Source organism: Phytophthora ramorum (assembly GCF_020800215.1).
Source record: "Phytophthora ramorum isolate Pr-102 chromosome Unknown Phyram_PR-102_s0022, whole genome shotgun sequence".
Classification (NCBI taxonomy): Eukaryota; Oomycota; class Peronosporomycetes; order Peronosporales; family Peronosporaceae; genus Phytophthora; species Phytophthora ramorum.
The window spans coordinates 297869-316687 of NW_027150668.1; the positions used below are offsets into that span (position 1 = coordinate 297869).

Below are 18819 nucleotides of genomic sequence, written 5' to 3' on the forward strand. Positions count from 1 at the left end.
GGCGACATCGAGTCTCGACGGAGTACAAGTGGCTACGCGTTCATGATGAACGGCGGATGCATCAGCTGGAGGAGCAAGAAGCAGCGGACGGTGGCGCTGTCTTCAACGGAAGCCGAGTACATGGCGCTATCGGAGGCGACACAAGAGGCAGTGTGGCTCAAGGTGTTCCTGTGCGAGCTCGGCGAGATGGCAAGCGATGAAGCGGTCAAGATCTACGAGGACAACCAAGGCTCCATCGCGTTGGCCAAGAACCCGCAGTTCCACAAGCGCACCAAGCACATCGACATTCGCTACCACTTCGTGCGCGAGAAGGTGGAAGACGGTCAAGTGGTGCTGCAGTATGTGTCGACAACCGACATGCTGGCGGACATGATGACGAAGGCAATTCCTGCAACGCAGTTCAGTGTGCTCCGGACCAAGCTCGGGATCCAAGGTGCAATCGCTGTCGAGTCTATTGAGGATATGGAGGGTTACCGGTTTGGTATCGGTTGTTGACCGTGAACCGGTTAACCCGAACCGGTCCAATCCGAACCCACGCCGATTACGCCACCAAGGATTATGCCACTGTCGATTACGCCACCTGTGGGTACAAGATTGTAGGTACAAGATGGGCTTCGACGTGGCGCTCTCTCATTGGCTGAAGTAACTCAGTATCCAGTAAAGAATCAAGTAGTGTGTATCCAGTAGGTCTAGAGTAGCGAGAAGGCTAGCGAGCTAAAGACCTCAATCAATCACTTTCGAATCTTCATTCTACCCCTCAAGTGGTTTCCAGTCTCCGCTCCGGTCTCGCCCAGAGTGCTGCCCTCCCTCCGCTCCGTCAAGCTTACGGTGTCAAGATCCATACCTTCCATCAGGTTATGAGCCCAAGCACCATGTCCTCTGCCCACGACGCCTCCACCAAGGTCTCCATCGACAAGTTCAACGGAGACAACTACGCGACGTGGAACCGCTACATGCGTGGCGTGTTCCTGACCAAGTCGGTGTGGCATGTCGTGAACCGAGAGACGACGCCGAGCTTCACGGACTCGCGGCCCAAGGACGAGTACGTCAAGTCGAGCAACATCGCGTTCGGACTGATGTTGCTCCACATGGACGCGGACTACCACCATGTGGTCGACGACTGCGAGGAAGCGTGGGTTGCGTGGACGCGCCTGAAGACGCTGTACGGTGGTTCGCAGAAGGCTGGTCGCATCTACCTGAAGCGCCAACTCTTCAGCATGGAGATGTCGGAAGGCGGGAACGTGTTGCATCACTGCAACGAGGTCCTCAACATCAGCGCCAAGCTCAGCAGCATCGGCGCCAAGATGGAGGACGAGGACGTGGCGATCTGCCTGTTGCGCAGTCTCCCCAAGAGCTACGAGAACGTCGTGCTGAACTTGGAGATGAGCAGCGCTGAGCTGCGATCGCAAGACGTCGTGAAGGTGCTGACGAATGAGCACATCAAGCGGCAAGGCGAGAAGACGGCGACGGTGAAGACGGAGGACGCGGCCAAGGCGTTCAACACCGACCGAGAGTCTCGCCAGTGCACGTACTGCGGGAAATTGGGGCACACCATCGACAAGTGCTGGACCAAGCAGAAGGACGAGAATCGGGGCCCAAGACGCGGCGGCAATGGCAATGGCCGTGGACGCGGGGCCAACAATGCCCAGTGGAGGAACGACGACGCCAGCTACGACTACGGCTACGGCTATGATCGAGTGGCGTTCGCGGTCTCACTGGAGTGTGGCATTTCGACGGGCAAGGATATGCTCGGCATGTGGGCGGTCGACAGCGGCGCAACGCACCACATCTGCAACGACAAGGCCAAGTTCGCCCATTTGGTTGAGCGAAACGAGGGCGAACTTTCGGTGGCCGACGGCAACAAGGCGGCCATCATGGGTGTGGGGACCATCGTGGAACGAGTGGTTCTGCCCAACGGCGACGAGCGCGACATCGAGATCAAGAACGCGTTGTACGTGCCGATCATGAGCAAGAATCTGCTCTCCGTGCCACAGATCAACAAGAGTGGTCTGTTCCAAGTCGTGTTCGACGGCACCCAGATGCGCGTTGCGCACAAGGCCTCCAAGCAAGTGGTGGCGGCGGCGAACCTCGTGGATGGTCTCTACTGGCTCCAGACGCCTCAGCGATCGGCGAATGCGGCGACCAGTGGGAAGACGGTCGACCTGCACGCGCGTATGGGTCACGCTCCGGTGGAGGTGCTTCGCAAGATGATCGACAACGGCATGATCAAGGACGCGAAGGCACCTTCCAAGTCGAGTGGACCAAGCGTGTGTCGCGGCTGCCAGCAAGGCAAAATGGTCCAGAAGCCGTTCCCAAGCAACCGTGACAAGCGTCGCTACGACACGTTCGAGCTGCTCCACTTCGACATGTGCGGCCCCATGGAAGAAGAGTCACTGGGTGGCAGCAAGTATCTGCTGCTGATCGTGGACGAAGCCAGCGGATGCATGAAGGGGTTCTGCCTGCGTGCCAAGTCGGAGAGCGAAGACTGCATCAAGACGTACGTCACGAAGGTGCAGACGCAGTTCGGCAAGAAGGTCAAGTTTGTGCGGCACGACGGAGCTCGTGAGTTCGCGACCAACTCGCTCAAGGCCTTCTACGAAGTCGAAGGCATCGAGCAGCAAACCACGGTTCCGTACGCGCACCAGACCAACGGCACGGCAGAACGCGCCATCCGGACCATCGTCACGATCGGCCGCAGCATGCTGCATCACGCCAAGTTGGACAAGTGTTTCTGGGCTGAGGCGGCCATGACGGCCATCTACGTGAAGAACCGCCTGCCGTCACCCAAGGTGGAGCACAAGACTCCATTCGAGATCGTGTACAAGTCCAAGCCAAGTGTGAAGCACATGCGTGTGTTCGGATGCCAGACGTACATCTTGACGCCGAAGGAAAAGCGGCGCAAGTGGGACCCCAAGGCTCGCGCCGGGTTGTTCCTCGGCTACGAAGAAGTGTCCAAGGCGTATCGACTTTATGACATCGAGGCGGGGCAGGTGGTTGTCAGTCGCGATGTCAACTTCGATGAGTCGGCCTTTGGACTTTCGGCGCATACTTCGGATGAAGACGTCGATGATGCTGCGCTGGACCTGGACGCGCTGGACCTGGACGACAACGATGGACCGCGCCAAACGAGCTTCAAGCAGGCGGGGAAGCGCAAGAGCCGACCGAGTGGCGACGACGACACTGCCAGAAGATCGCGCCCCGTTCGCCACCGAGCTGGCTTAGAAGAAGCAAGTGCGCCGGATGTATCCTCGTCGCGCCGAGCTGAACCCGACGAAGAAGAAAAGTCTGGGGACCAAGATGAAGACGACGACTCGACGCCTCCAGTGTTTTGGCGTGCCAGTGCCAACGCTGTGGAAGCAGCAGCCGATCTATCGGAGCCGACGACGTTCCAAGAGGCTGTGAACGGTCCGGATCAAGTGCACTGGCGCAAGGCGATCCGCGCGGAGCTCAAGTCGATGCGACTGCGTGGTGTGTTTCGAGTTGCCAAGTTGCCCAGCGGCCAGCGCGCCATTGGCACCAAGTGGGTGTTCAAGATCAAGCGCAAAGCGGACGGCTCGATCGAGAAGTACAAGGCGCGCCTCGTGGCCAAGGGCTTCAAGCAGAAGTACGGCATCGACTACACGGAGACGTTCTCGCCCGTGGTCAAGTACGTGACGCTGCGCATGATCATCGCGATCGCCAAGTACTTCGACTGGCCCCTCGACCAACTCGACGTCGTGACAGCGTTCCTGTACGGGGTCATGAAGGAGGTGGTGTTCTGCGTGGTTCCCGAAGGCGTCGAACTGGATGATGGCTTCGACTGCCTGGAACTGGTGAAGGCCATCTACGGTCTCAAGCAAGCTTCGCGCGTGTGGAACGAGACCTTCGACGAGTTCATGTGCTCTATCGGCTTGCAAGTGTCGGCCTTCGATCCGTGCCTCTACATCAAGGTGGTGGACGGTCAGTGCGTGCTCGTGCTGGTGTACGTGGACGACGTGCTGATTACCGGGAGTTCGCCCGAGCTGATCGCACGCACGAAGACGGACCTGAAAACGCGTTTCGAGATGACCGACAGCGGCAAGTGCGCGTTTGTTCTTGGGATCGAGCTGGTGGACGGCCCGGACGGCAGCGTGACCATGTGCCAGCGTCGCTACGTGGACGACATCCTGAAGCGCTTCGCCATGGACGAGTGCAAGGCCGTGGTGAGTCCGGTGGACATGAGCACTCGACTGGTTCCAAGCGACGCGGCGACCAAGTTGAACGCTCCGTTTCGCGAAGCTGTTGGTGCGCTGATGCACCTGATGACCGCCACGCGCCCGGACATCGCGTACGCCGTTGGCTATGTGTCGCGCTTCATGGAGAACCCCCAAGAGGAACACTGGGTTGCGGTCAAGCGCATCTTTCGCTACCTGCAAGGCACCAAGACGCATGGCATCTGCTTCAAGCCGGGAGACAAGATCGACTTTCGTGGCTACTCGGACGCGGACTGGGCCGGCGACCTCGCGGACCGCAAGTCCACTTCAGGCTACACGTTCATGCTCATGAGTGCGCCTGTGAGCTGGGGAAGCAAGAAGCAGTCAAGCGTGTCGCTGTCCACGAGCGAAGCGGAGTACATCGCGCTCAGTCTGGCTATCCAAGAAGGCAAGTGGATCCATCGCCTGCTGTGCGAGATTCTGGCGGCTGCCAACGAAACGGGGCCCGAGCTCATGATCCGTGAAGACAACCAGTCGTGCATCAAGATGACCAAGAACCCGGTGAACCACGGCCGCGCCAAGCACATCGACATCAAGTACCACCACATCCGCGACGAAGTGAAACGCGATGAAGTGAAGCTCGAGTATTGCGAGACTTCTGTGATGCTGGCGGACATCATGACGAAGGCGCTTGCGGGACCACGCCACACGGAGCTGACGGCGGCTCTCGGCATTCATGGGACTTCGCATTGAGGGGGCGTATTGAGGGTTTGGAGGGTTACCGGTTTGGTATCGGTTGTTGACCGTGAACCGGTTAACCCGAACCGGTCCAATCCGAACCCACGCCGATTACGCCACCGACGATTACGCCACTGTCGATTACGCCACCTGTGGGTACAAGATTGTAGGTACAAGATGGGCTTCGACGTGGCGCTCTCTCATTGGCTGAAGTAACTCAGTATCCAGTAAAGAATCAAGTAGTGTGTATCCAGTAGGTCTAGAGTAGCGAGAAGGCTAGCGAGCTAAAGACCTCAATCAATCACTTTCGAATCTTCATTCTACCCCTCAAGTGGTTTCCAGTCTCCGCTCCGGTCTCGCCCAGAGTGCTGCCCTCCCTCCGCTCCGTCAAGCTTCGGTGTCAAGATCCATACCTTCCATCAGAGTCGAGTCGGAGTGTTGTCAAGAAGGCGTCTCGGGCAGCTGCCGTATACCGGTAGGATACCGGTATGACCTTCACTCAGTGGGACCGCAATCATTCCTGTGTTTACGGGACGCTGATGATGGGACGCGGGACACTGATGATGGGACGCTGTTTACGCTACGGGATTACGGGACACGTGGGTACAAGATTGTGGGTACAAGATGGGCATCCACGTGGCAGTCGCTGATTGGCTGAAGCAACTCAGTATCCGGTAAGGAATCCAGTAGAGTGTATCCAGTAGAGAATCCAGTAGGCTTAGAGGTAGCAAGGGAGTTTGCGAACTAAGGACCTAAATCAATCACTTTGCATTTTGCCATCAACCGACCAAGCCTTTTGGTTATGAGCCCAAGCCCCGTCTTCCCTGCCCAAGACCAAGACCCCGACTACGCCTTCGCCATGGACGCCACCCCGACCACGACCGCCCGCATCAACAAGTTCAACGGAACCAACTTCCACACGTGGAAGTTCAAGATGCAGATGGTGCTCGAGGAGCGCGAACTGTGGGAAGTGACGAGTGGGGAAGTGAAGCTGGAGCACTGCACGACCACGGCGGATCAAGCGACGTTCAAGAGGAAGTCGCGTAAGGCGCTGGCGATCATCTGTCTCGCGATGGAGGACTCGCAGCTGCCGCTGGTTCGCTCGGCCAAGGACGCGCATGATGCATGGTCAAGACTGGAAGGACACTTCGAGAAGAAGAGTTTGGCCAACAAGCTCTTTCTTCGTCGGCGTTTCTTCACGACGATGATGGAGGAAGGTGATGACGTGCTGGAGCACATCAACAAGCTCAAGACGCTGGCGGAGCAGCTCGACGCGGTTGGCGCTCCGGTCAGCGAGGACGACTTGGTGATCACGCTTCTGGGCAGTCTGAGCGAGTCGTACCAGTTCCTGATCACGGCGTTGGAGTCGAGAGCCGACTCGCTGTCGTGGGAACTCGTGACGTCTCGGCTGCTGCATGAGGACATGAAGCGCAAGGAACAAGGTGGCGGCGGCGGCGACGGAGCCGCGCACGGCCAAGGTCAAGCGTTCATGGTCAACAACAACAAGCGCAAGGGCCGACCGGTGAAGAAGACCGGCGCGTGCCACAACTGCGGCAAACAAGGACATTGGATCGCGGAGTGTCCCTCGCGGGTCCACAACGACGCTGAGCGATATCGGTCGCAGCGTGCGAACGTCGCGCAGGACGAAGAAGATCCTGGTGACTACCTTTTCTCGGTTGGTCGTACGAGCAGTGTCGCCAAGCCGAGTGATATGTGGCTGGTCGACTCGGGTGCGACGCAGCACATGACGAGTTCCAAGACGTACATGAGGAACTACAAGACGATGGCTCCGGTGGACGTGCATCTCGCGGACGACGGTGTGGTTCAGGCGGTGGGGACCGGCGACATTGTCATGTCGATGAAGACGCCGCGCGGCATGAAGAAGGGTGTGCTCACGAATGTGTGGCATATCCCGAAGCTGTCGCGCAACCTGTTTTCGGTCGGCCGCTTCACCAAGGACGTCGGGCCAGTGACCTTCGAGAGCGACGGGTGCTTCGCGGACAACAAGGGTCTCAAGTGGCAGCTCGGCGCTCGTGAGGGCAAAGGGCTGTTCAAGCTGTGCATGACTCCGATGATGCCTGACGAGGCCAATGCGGCAAGTTCGAAGGATCGCCAAGGGGACACCACGTCGTACCTCTGGCACCTCCGACTTGGTCACATTGGCCATGGCGGTCTAGACGCCATCGTCAAGAAGAGCTACGGTGTTGGCATCGACATGACGTCGGTGAAGCAGTGGGAGCTGTGCGACGGGTGTGCACTCGGCAAGCAAACGCGAGTGAGTTACATGAAGTCGTCCCCGAACCGTGCGAAGCACGTGCTGGAGGTGGTTCACAGCGATGTGTGCGGCCCCATGCAGACGCCAACGTTTGGGGGCAAGCGCTACTTCGTCACGTTCATCGACGACAAGTCGCACTTCTGCGTCGTGTACTTGCTGAGGAACAAGTCTGAGGTGGCTGCCAAGTTCGCGGAGTTTGTGGCGTTTGCTGAAACTCAGACCGGCAAGCGCGTGCAGACACTCCGGAGCGACAACGGTGGCGAGTACACTTCCGGCGCGATGGCCAAGTTCTGTGCGGACCGCGGTATCGTGCAGAAGTTCACTCCGCCGTACACGCCTCAGCTGAACGGAGTGGCCGAGCGGATGAACCGGACGTTGGTGGAGTGTGCGCGCTGCATGCTGGAACATGCCGGTTTGCCCAAGACGTATTGGGGCGAAGCGGTGATGACGGCTACGTTCCTCCGCAATCGGTGTCCGACACGCGCCGTCAGCCACGACAAGTCTCCGCACCAAGTCTGGACTGGCAAGAAGCCGCTGCTGGCGAACCTGAAAGTGTTCGGTTGCCACGCGTATGTGCACGTGCCGAAGGCGAAGCGCACCAAGTTCGACGCTCGGTCGGTGCGCTGTCGGTTCCTGGGGTACTCGGAGCACGAGAAAGCATATCGATTCGAAGAACTGGAGAGCAGTCGCGTGCTGGTGAGCCGCGATCGATGGAAGGTATGGATCTTGACACCGAAGCTTGACGGAGCGGAGGGAGGGCAGCACTCTGGGCGAGACCGGAGCGGAGACTGGAAACCACTTGAGGGGTAGAACGAAGATTCGAAAGTGATTGATTGAGGTCTTTAGCTCGCTAGCCTTCTCGCTACTCTAGACCTACTGGATACACACTACTTGATTCTTTACTGGATACTGAGTTACTTCAGCCAATGAGAGAGCGCCACGTCGAAGCCCATCTTGTACCTACAATCTTGTACCCACAGGTGGCGTAATCGACAGTGGCGTAATCGTCGGTGGCGTAATCGGCGTGGGTTCGGATTGGACCGGTTCGGGTTAACCGGTTCACGGTCAACAACCGATACCAAACCGGTAACCCTCCATACCCTCAATACGCCCCCTCAATGCGAAGTCCCATGAATGCCGAGAGCCGCCGTCAGCTCCGTGTGGCGTGGTCCCGCAAGCGCCTTGGTCATGATGTCCGCCAGCATCACAGAAGTCTCGCAATACTCGAGCTTCACTTCACCGCGTTTCTGATGGAAGGTATGGATCTTGGACACCGAAGCTTGACGGAGCGGAGGGAGGGCAGCACTCTGGGCGAGACCGGAGCGGAGACTGGAAACCACTTGAGGGGTAGAACGAAGATTCGAAAGTGATTGATTGAGGTCTTTAGCTCGCTAGCCTTCTCGCTACTCTAGACCTACTGGATACACACTACTTGATTCTTTACTGGATACTGAGTTACTTCAGCCAATGAGAGAGCGCCACGTCGAAGCCCATCTTGTACCTACAATCTTGTACCCACAGGTGGCGTAATCGACAGTGGCGTAATCGTCGGTGGCGTAATCGGCGTGGGTTCGGATTGGACCGGTTCGGGTTAACCGGTTCACGGTCAACAACCGATACCAAACCGGTAACCCTCCATACCCTCAATACGCCCCCTCAATGCGAAGTCCCATGAATGCCGAGAGCCGCCGTCAGCTCCGTGTGGCGTGGTCCCGCAAGCGCCTTCGTCATGATGTCCGCCAGCATCACAGAAGTCTCGCAATACTCGAGCTTCACTTCACCGCGTTTCTGATGGAAGGTATGGATCTTGGACACCGAAGCTTGACGGAGCGGAGGGAGGGCAGCACTCTGGGCGAGACCGGAGCGGAGACTGGAAACCACTTGAGGGGTAGAACGAAGATTCGAAAGTGATTGATTGAGGTCTTTAGCTCGCTAGCCTTCTCGCTACTCTAGACCTACTGGATACACACTACTTGATTCTTTACTGGATACTGAGTTACTTCAGCCAATGAGAGAGCGCCACGTCGAAGCCCATCTTGTACCTACAATCTTGTACCCACAGGTGGCGTAATCGACAGTGGCGTAATCGTCGGTGGCGTAATCGGCGTGGGTTCGGATTGGACCGGTTCGGGTTAACCGGTTCACGGTCAACAACCGATACCAAACCGGTAACCCTCCATACCCTCAATACGCCCCCTCAATGCGAAGTCCCATGAATGCCGAGAGCCGCCGTCAGCTCCGTGTGGCGTGGTCCCGCAAGCGCCTTCGTCATGATGTCCGCCAGCATCACAGAAGTCTCGCAATACTCGAGCTTCACTTCACCGCGTTTCACTTCGTCGCGGATGTGGTGGTACTTGATGTCGATGTGCTTGGCGCGGCCGTGGTTCACCGGGTTCTTGGTCATCTTGATGCACGACTGGTTGTCTTCACGGATCATGAGCTCGGGCCCCGTCTCGTTGGCAGCCGCCAGAATCTCGCACAGCAGGCGATGGATCCACTTGCCTTCTTGGATAGCCAGACTGAGCGCGATGTACTCCGCTTCGCTCGTGGACAGCGACACGCTTGACTGCTTCTTGCTTCCCCAGCTCACAGGCGCACTCATGAGCATGAACGTGTAGCCTGAAGTGGACTTGCGGTCCGCGAGGTCGCCGGCCCAGTCCGCGTCCGAGTAGCCACGAAAGTCGATGTTGTCACCCGGCTTGAAGCAGATGCCATGCGTCTTGGTGCCTTGCAGGTAGCGAAAGATGCGCTTGACCGCAACCCAGTGTTCCTCTTGGGGGTTCTCCATGAAGCGCGACACATAGCCAACGGCGTACGCGATGTCCGGGCGCGTGGCGGTCATCAGGTGCATCAGCGCACCAACAGCTTCGCGAAACGGAGCGTTCACCTTGGTCGCCGCGTCGCTTGGAACCAGTCGAGTGCTCATGTCCACCGGACGCACCACAGCCTTGCACTCGTCCATGGCGAAGCGCTTCAGGATGTCGTCCACGTAGCGACGCTGGCACATGGTCACGCTGCCGTCCGGGCCGTCCACCAGCTCGATCCCAAGAACAAACGCGCACTTGCCGCTGTCGGTCATCTCGAAACGCGTTTTCAGGTCCGTCTTCGTGCGTGCGATCAGCTCGGGCGAACTCCCGGTAATCAGCACGTCGTCCACGTACACCAGCACTAGCACGCAGTGACCGTCCACCACCTTGATGTAGAGGCACGGATCGAAGGCCGACACTTGGAAGCCGATAGAGCACATGAACTCGTCGAAGGTCTCGTTCCACACGCGCGAAGCTTGCTTGAGACCGTAGATGGCCTTCACCAGTTCCAGGCAGTCGAAGCCACCATCCAGTTCGACGCCTTCGGGAACCACGCAGAACACCACCTCCTTCATGACCCCGTACAGGAATGATGGAAGGTATGGATCTTGACACCGAAGCTTGACGGAGCGGAGGGAGGGGCAGCACTCTGGGCGAGACCGGAGCGGAGACTGGAAACCACTTGAGGGGTAGAACGAAGATTCGAAAGTGATTGATTGAGGTCTTTAGCTCGCTAGCCTTCTCGCTACTCTAGACCTACTGGATACACACTACTTGATTCTTTACTGGATACTGAGTTACTTCAGCCAATGAGAGAGCGCCACGTCGAAGCCCATCTTGTACCTACAATCTTGTACCCACAGGTGGCGTAATCGACAGTGGCGTAATCGTCGGTGGCGTAATCGGCGTGGGTTCGGATTGGACCGGTTCGGGTTAACCGGTTCACGGTCAACAACCGATACCAAACCGGTAACCCTCCATACCCTCAATACGCCCCCTCAATGCGAAGTCCCATGAATGCCGAGAGCCGCCGTCAGCTCCGTGTGGCGTGGTCCCGCAAGCGCCTTCGTCATGATGTCCGCCAGCATCACAGAAGTCTCGCAATACTCGAGCTTCACTTCACCGCGTTTCACTTCGTCGCGGATGTGGTGGTACTTGATGTCGATGTGCTTGGCGCGGCCGTGGTTCACCGGGTTCTTGGTCATCTTGATGCACGACTGGTTGTCTTCACGGATCATGAGCTCGGGCCCCGTCTCGTTGGCAGCCGCCAGAATCTCGCACAGCAGGCGATGGATCCACTTGCCTTCTTGGATAGCCAGACTGAGCGCGATGTACTCCGCTTCGCTCGTGGACAGCGACACGCTTGACTGCTTCTTGCTTCCCCAGCTCACAGGCGCACTCATGAGCATGAACGTGTAGCCTGAAGTGGACTTGCGGTCCGCGAGGTCGCCGGCCCAGTCCGCGTCCGAGTAGCCACGAAAGTCGATGTTGTCACCCGGCTTGAAGCAGATGCCATGCGTCTTGGTGCCTTGCAGGTAGCGAAAGATGCGCTTGACCGCAACCCAGTGTTCCTCTTGGGGGTTCTCCATGAAGCGCGACACATAGCCAACGGCGTACGCGATGTCCGGGCGCGTGGCGGTCATCAGGTGCATCAGCGCACCAACAGCTTCGCGAAACGGAGCGTTCACCTTGGTCGCCGCGTCGCTTGGAACCAGTCGAGTGCTCATGTCCACCGGACGCACCACAGCCTTGCACTCGTCCATGGCGAAGCGCTTCAGGATGTCGTCCACGTAGCGACGCTGGCACATGGTCACGCTGCCGTCCGGGCCGTCCACCAGCTCGATCCCAAGAACAAACGCGCACTTGCCGCTGTCGGTCATCTCGAAACGCGTTTTCAGGTCCGTCTTCGTGCGTGCGATCAGCTCGGGCGAACTCCCGGTAATCAGCACGTCGTCCACGTACACCAGCACTAGCACGCAGTGACCGTCCACCACCTTGATGTAGAGGCACGGATCGAAGGCCGACACTTGCAAGCCGATAGAGCACATGAACTCGTCGAAGGTCTCGTTCCACACGCGCGAAGCTTGCTTGAGACCGTAGATGGCCTTCACCAGTTCCAGGCAGTCGAAGCCACCATCCAGTTCGACGCCTTCGGGAACCACGCAGAACACCACCTCCTTCATGACCCCGTACAGGAATGATGGAAGGTATGGATCTTGACACCGAAGCTTGACGGAGCGGAGGGAGGGGCAGCACTCTGGGCGAGACCGGAGCGGAGACTGGAAACCACTTGAGGGGTAGAACGAAGATTCGAAAGTGATTGATTGAGGTCTTTAGCTCGCTAGCCTTCTCGCTACTCTAGACCTACTGGATACACACTACTTGATTCTTTACTGGATACTGAGTTACTTCAGCCAATGAGAGAGCGCCACGTCGAAGCCCATCTTGTACCTACAATCTTGTACCCACAGGTGGCGTAATCGACAGTGGCGTAATCGTCGGTGGCGTAATCGGCGTGGGTTCGGATTGGACCGGTTCGGGTTAACCGGTTCACGGTCAACAACCGATACCAAACCGGTAACCCTCCATACCCTCAATACGCCCCCTCAATGCGAAGTCCCATGAATGCCGAGAGCCGCCGTCAGCTCCGTGTGGCGTGGTCCCGCAAGCGCCTTCGTCATGATGTCCGCCAGCATCACAGAAGTCTCGCAATACTCGAGCTTCACTTCACCGCGTTTCACTTCGTCGCGGATGTGGTGGTACTTGATGTCGATGTGCTTGGCGCGGCCGTGGTTCACCGGGTTCTTGGTCATCTTGATGCACGACTGGTTGTCTTCACGGATCATGAGCTCGGGCCCCGTCTCGTTGGCAGCCGCCAGAATCTCGCACAGCAGGCGATGGATCCACTTGCCTTCTTGGATAGCCAGACTGAGCGCGATGTACTCCGCTTCGCTCGTGGACAGCGACACGCTTGACTGCTTCTTGCTTCCCCAGCTCACAGGCGCACTCATGAGCATGAACGTGTAGCCTGAAGTGGACTTGCGGTCCGCGAGGTCGCCGGCCCAGTCCGCGTCCGAGTAGCCACGAAAGTCGATGTTGTCACCCGGCTTGAAGCAGATGCCATGCGTCTTGGTGCCTTGCAGGTAGCGAAAGATGCGCTTGACCGCAACCCAGTGTTCCTCTTGGGGGTTCTCCATGAAGCGCGACACATAGCCAACGGCGTACGCGATGTCCGGGCGCGTGGCGGTCATCAGGTGCATCAGCGCACCAACAGCTTCGCGAAACGGAGCGTTCACCTTGGTCGCCGCGTCGCTTGGAACCAGTCGAGTGCTCATGTCCACCGGACGCACCACAGCCTTGCACTCGTCCATGGCGAAGCGCTTCAGGATGTCGTCCACGTAGCGACGCTGGCACATGGTCACGCTGCCGTCCGGGCCGTCCACCAGCTCGATCCCAAGAACAAACGCGCACTTGCCGCTGTCGGTCATCTCGAAACGCGTTTTCAGGTCCGTCTTCGTGCGTGCGATCAGCTCGGGCGAACTCCCGGTAATCAGCACGTCGTCCACGTACACCAGCACGAGCACGCACTGACCGTCCACCACCTTGATGTAGAGGCACGGATCGAAGGCCGACACTTGGAAGCCGATAGAGCACATGAACTCGTCGAAGGTCTCGTTCCACACGCGCGAAGCTTGCTTGAGACCGTAGATGGCCTTCACCAGTTCCAGGCAGTCGAAGCCACCATCCAGTTCGACGCCTTCGGGAACCACGTAGAACACCACCTCCTTCATGACCCCGTACAGGAATGATGGAAGGTATGGATCTTGACACCGAAGCTTGACGGAGCGGAGGGAGGGGCAGCACTCTGGGCGAGACCGGAGCGGAGACTGGAAACCACTTGAGGGGTAGAACGAAGATTCGAAAGTGATTGATTGAGGTCTTTAGCTCGCTAGCCTTCTCGCTACTCTAGACCTACTGGATACACACTACTTGATTCTTTACTGGATACTGAGTTACTTCAGCCAATGAGAGAGCGCCACGTCGAAGCCCATCTTGTACCTACAATCTTGTACCCACAGGTGGCGTAATCGACAGTGGCGTAATCGTCGGTGGCGTAATCGGCGTGGGTTCGGATTGGACCGGTTCGGGTTAACCGGTTCACGGTCAACAACCGATACCAAACCGGTAACCCTCCATACCCTCAATACGCCCCCTCAATGCGAAGTCCCATGAATGCCGAGAGCCGCCGTCAGCTCCGTGTGGCGTGGTCCCGCAAGCGCCTTCGTCATGATGTCCGCCAGCATCACAGAAGTCTCGCAATACTCGAGCTTCACTTCACCGCGTTTCACTTCGTCGCGGATGTGGTGGTACTTGATGTCGATGTGCTTGGCGCGGCCGTGGTTCACCGGGTTCTTGGTCATCTTGATGCACGACTGGTTGTCTTCACGGATCATGAGCTCGGGCCCCGTCTCGTTGGCAGCCGCCAGAATCTCGCACAGCAGGCGATGGATCCACTTGCCTTCTTGGATAGCCAGACTGAGCGCGATGTACTCCGCTTCGCTCGTGGACAGCGACACGCTTGACTGCTTCTTGCTTCCCCAGCTCACAGGCGCACTCATGAGCATGAACGTGTAGCCTGAAGTGGACTTGCGGTCCGCGAGGTCGCCGGCCCAGTCCGCGTCCGAGTAGCCACGAAAGTCGATGTTGTCACCCGGCTTGAAGCAGATGCCATGCGTCTTGGTGCCTTGCAGGTAGCGAAAGATGCGCTTGACCGCAACCCAGTGTTCCTCTTGGGGGTTCTCCATGAAGCGCGACACATAGCCAACGGCGTACGCGATGTCCGGGCGCGTGGCGGTCATCAGGTGCATCAGCGCACCAACAGCTTCGCGAAACGGAGCGTTCACCTTGGTCGCCGCGTCGCTTGGAACCAGTCGAGTGCTCATGTCCACCGGACGCACCACAGCCTTGCACTCGTCCATGGCGAAGCGCTTCAGGATGTCGTCCACGTAGCGACGCTGGCACATGGTCACGCTGCCGTCCGGGCCGTCCACCAGCTCGATCCCAAGAACAAACGCGCACTTGCCGCTGTCGGTCATCTCGAAACGCGTTTTCAGGTCCGTCTTCGTGCGTGCGATCAGCTCGGGCGAACTCCCGGTAATCAGCACGTCGTCCACGTACACCAGCACTAGCACGCAGTGACCGTCCACCACCTTGATGTAGAGGCACGGATCGAAGGCCGACACTTGGAAGCCGATAGAGCACATGAACTCGTCGAAGGTCTCGTTCCACACGCGCGAAGCTTGCTTGAGACCGTAGATGGCCTTCACCAGTTCCAGGCAGTCGAAGCCACCATCCAGTTCGACGCCTTCGGGAACCACGCAGAACACCACCTCCTTCATGACCCCGTACAGGAATGATGGAAGGTATGGATCTTGACACCGAAGCTTGACGGAGCGGAGGGAGGGGCAGCACTCTGGGCGAGACCGGAGCGGAGACTGGAAACCACTTGAGGGGTAGAACGAAGATTCGAAAGTGATTGATTGAGGTCTTTAGCTCGCTAGCCTTCTCGCTACTCTAGACCTACTGGATACACACTACTTGATTCTTTACTGGATACTGAGTTACTTCAGCCAATGAGAGAGCGCCACGTCGAAGCCCATCTTGTACCTACAATCTTGTACCCACAGGTGGCGTAATCGACAGTGGCGTAATCGTCGGTGGCGTAATCGGCGTGGGTTCGGATTGGACCGGTTCGGGTTAACCGGTTCACGGTCAACAACCGATACCAAACCGGTAACCCTCCATACCCTCAATACGCCCCCTCAATGCGAAGTCCCATGAATGCCGAGAGCCGCCGTCAGCTCCGTGTGGCGTGGTCCCGCAAGCGCCTTCGTCATGATGTCCGCCAGCATCACAGAAGTCTCGCAATACTCGAGCTTCACTTCACCGCGTTTCACTTCGTCGCGGATGTGGTGGTACTTGATGTCGATGTGCTTGGCGCGGCCGTGGTTCACCGGGTTCTTGGTCATCTTGATGCACGACTGGTTGTCTTCACGGATCATGAGCTCGGGCCCCGTCTCGTTGGCAGCCGCCAGAATCTCGCACAGCAGGCGATGGATCCACTTGCCTTCTTGGATAGCCAGACTGAGCGCGATGTACTCCGCTTCGCTCGTGGACAGCGACACGCTTGACTGCTTCTTGCTTCCCCAGCTCACAGGCGCACTCATGAGCATGAACGTGTAGCCTGAAGTGGACTTGCGGTCCGCGAGGTCGCCGGCCCAGTCCGCGTCCGAGTAGCCACGAAAGTCGATGTTGTCACCCGGCTTGAAGCAGATGCCATGCGTCTTGGTGCCTTGCAGGTAGCGAAAGATGCGCTTGACCGCAACCCAGTGTTCCTCTTGGGGGTTCTCCATGAAGCGCGACACATAGCCAACGGCGTACGCGATGTCCGGGCGCGTGGCGGTCATCAGGTGCATCAGCGCACCAACAGCTTCGCGAAACGGAGCGTTCACCTTGGTCGCCGCGTCGCTTGGAACCAGTCGAGTGCTCATGTCCACCGGACGCACCACAGCCTTGCACTCGTCCATGGCGAAGCGTTTCAGGATGTCGTCCACGTAGCGACGCTGGCACATGGTCACGCTGCCGTCCGGGCCGTCCACCAGCTCGATCCCAAGAACAAACGCGCACTTGCCGCTGTCGGTCATCTCGAAGCGCGTCTTCAGGTCCGTCTTCGTGCGTGCGATCAGCTCGAGCGAACTCCCGGTAATCAGCACGTCGTCCACGTACACCAGCACGAGCACGCAGTGACCGTCCACCACCTTGATGTAGAGGCACGGATCGAAGGCCGACACTTGGAAGCCGATAGAGCACATGAACTCGTCGAAGGTCTCGTTCCACACGCGCGAAGCTTGCTTGAGACCGTAGATGGCCTTCACCAGTTCCAGGCAGTCAAAGTCACCATCCAGTTCGACGCCTTCGGGAACCACGCAGAACACCACCTCCTTCATGACCCCGTACAGGAACGCTGTCACGACGTCGAGTTGGTCGAGGGGCCAGCCGAAGTACTTGGCGATCGCGATGATCATGCGCAGCGTCACGTACTTGACCACGGGCGAGAACGTCTCCGTGTAGTCGATGCCGTACTTCTGCTTGAAGCCCTTGGCCACGAGGCGTGCCTTGTACTTCTCGATCGAGCCGTCCGCTTTGCGCTTGATCTTGAACACCCACTTGGTGCCGATGGCGCGCTGGCCGCTGGGCAACTTGGCAGCTCGAAACACACCACGCAGTCGCATCGACTTGAGCTCCGCGCGGATCGCCTTGCGCCAGTGCACTTGATCAGGGCCGTTCACAGCCTCTTGGAACGTCGTCGGCTCCGATAGATCGGCTGCTGCTTCCACAGCGTTGGCACTGGCACGCCAAAACACTGGAGGCGTCGAGTCGTCGTCTTCATCTTGGTCCCCAGACTTTTCTTCTTCGTCGGGTTCAGCTCGGCGCGAGGAGGATACATCCGGCGCACTTGCTTCTTCTAAGCCAGCTCGGTGGCGAACGGGGCGCGATCTTCTGGCAGTGTCATCGTCGCCACTCGGTCGGCTCTTGCGCTTCCCCGCCTGCTTGAAGCTCGTTTGGCGCGGTCCATCGTTGTCGTCCAGGTCCAGCGCGTCCAGGTCCAGGGCAGCATCATCGACGTCTTCATCCGAAGTATGCGCCGAAAGTCCAAAGGCCGACTCATCGAAGTTGACATCGCGACTGACAACCACCTGCCCCGCCTCGATGTCATAAAGTCGATACGCCTTGGACACTTCTTCGTAGCCGAGGAACAACCCGGCGCGAGCCTTGGGGTCCCACTTGCGTCGCTTTTCCTTCGGCGTCAGGATGTACGTCTGGCATCCGAACACACGCATGTGCTTCACACTTGGCTTGGCCTTGTACACGATCTCGAATGGAGTCTTGTGCTCCACCTTGGGTGACGGCAGGCGGTTCTTCACGTAGATGGCCGTCATGGCCGCCTCAGCCCAGAAACACTTGTCCAACTTGGCGTGATGCAGCATGCTGCGGCCGATCGTGACGATGGTCCGGATGGCGCGTTCTGCCGTGCCGTTGGTCTGGTGCGCGTATGGAACCGTGGTTTGCTGCTCGATGCCTTCGACTTCGTAGAAGGCCTTGAGCGAGTTGGTCGCGAACTCACGAGCTCCGTCGTGCCGCACAAACTTGACCTTCTTGCCGAACTGCGTCTGCACCTTCGTGACGTACGTCTTGATGCAGTCTTCGCTCACCGACTTGGCACGCCGGCAGAACCCCTTCATGCATCCGCTGGCTTCGTCCACGATCAGCAGCAGATACTTGCTGCCACCCAGTGACTCTTCTTCCATGGGGCCGCAGATGTCGAAGTGGAGCAGCTCGAACGTGTCGTAGCGACGCTTGTCACGGTTGCTTGGGAACGGCTTCTGGGCCATCTTGCCTTGCTGACAGCCGCGACACACGCTTGGTCCACTCGACTTGGAAGGTGCCTTCGCGTCCTTGATCATGTCGTTGTCGACCATCTTGCGAAGCACCTCCACCGGAGCGTGACCCATACGCGCGTGCAGGTCGACCGTCTTCCCACTGGTCGCCGCATTCGCCGATCGCTGAGGCGTCTGGAGCCAGTAGAGGCCATCCACGAGGTTCGCCGCCGCCACCACTTGCTTGGAGGCCTTGTGCGCAACGCACATCTGGGTGCCGTCGAACACGACTTGGAACAGACCACTCTTGTTGATCTGTGGCACGGAGAGCAGATTCTTGCTCATGCTCGGCACGTACAGCGCGTTCTTGATCTCGATGTCGCGCTCGT

The 18819-nt window shown here is 58.4% G+C and overlaps 5 protein-coding genes across 5 annotated transcripts; all 5 read right to left on the bottom strand.

Moving 5' to 3' along the window:
* Positions 1–9382: 9382 nt before the first annotated feature.
* Positions 9383–10567, bottom strand: KRP23_14695 (Retrovirus-related Pol polyprotein from transposon TNT 1-94; the record flags this gene model as incomplete). Its single annotated transcript, XM_067885546.1, has 1 exon — positions 9383–10567. The coding sequence occupies one exon, from the start codon at positions 10565–10567 to the stop codon at positions 9383–9385; it is 1185 nt and encodes a 394-aa protein (XP_067737204.1).
* Positions 10568–10990: 423 nt separating this feature from the next.
* Positions 10991–12175, bottom strand: KRP23_14696 (Retrovirus-related Pol polyprotein from transposon TNT 1-94; the record flags this gene model as incomplete). Its single annotated transcript, XM_067885547.1, has 1 exon — positions 10991–12175. The coding sequence occupies one exon, from the start codon at positions 12173–12175 to the stop codon at positions 10991–10993; it is 1185 nt and encodes a 394-aa protein (XP_067737205.1).
* A 423-nt stretch (positions 12176–12598) lies between these two features.
* Positions 12599–13783, bottom strand: KRP23_14697 (Retrovirus-related Pol polyprotein from transposon TNT 1-94; the record flags this gene model as incomplete). Its single annotated transcript, XM_067885548.1, has 1 exon — positions 12599–13783. The coding sequence occupies one exon, from the start codon at positions 13781–13783 to the stop codon at positions 12599–12601; it is 1185 nt and encodes a 394-aa protein (XP_067737206.1).
* A 423-nt stretch (positions 13784–14206) lies between these two features.
* KRP23_14698 (Retrovirus-related Pol polyprotein from transposon TNT 1-94) lies at positions 14207–15391 on the bottom strand (the record flags this gene model as incomplete). Its single annotated transcript, XM_067885549.1, has 1 exon — positions 14207–15391. One exon carries the CDS (start codon positions 15389–15391, stop codon positions 14207–14209), a length of 1185 nt encoding a protein of 394 aa, XP_067737207.1.
* A 423-nt stretch (positions 15392–15814) lies between these two features.
* Positions 15815–18775, bottom strand: KRP23_14699 (Retrovirus-related Pol polyprotein from transposon TNT 1-94; the record flags this gene model as incomplete). Its single annotated transcript, XM_067885550.1, has 1 exon — positions 15815–18775. One exon carries the CDS (start codon positions 18773–18775, stop codon positions 15815–15817), a length of 2961 nt encoding a protein of 986 aa, XP_067737208.1.
* Positions 18776–18819: the final 44 nt, after the last annotated feature.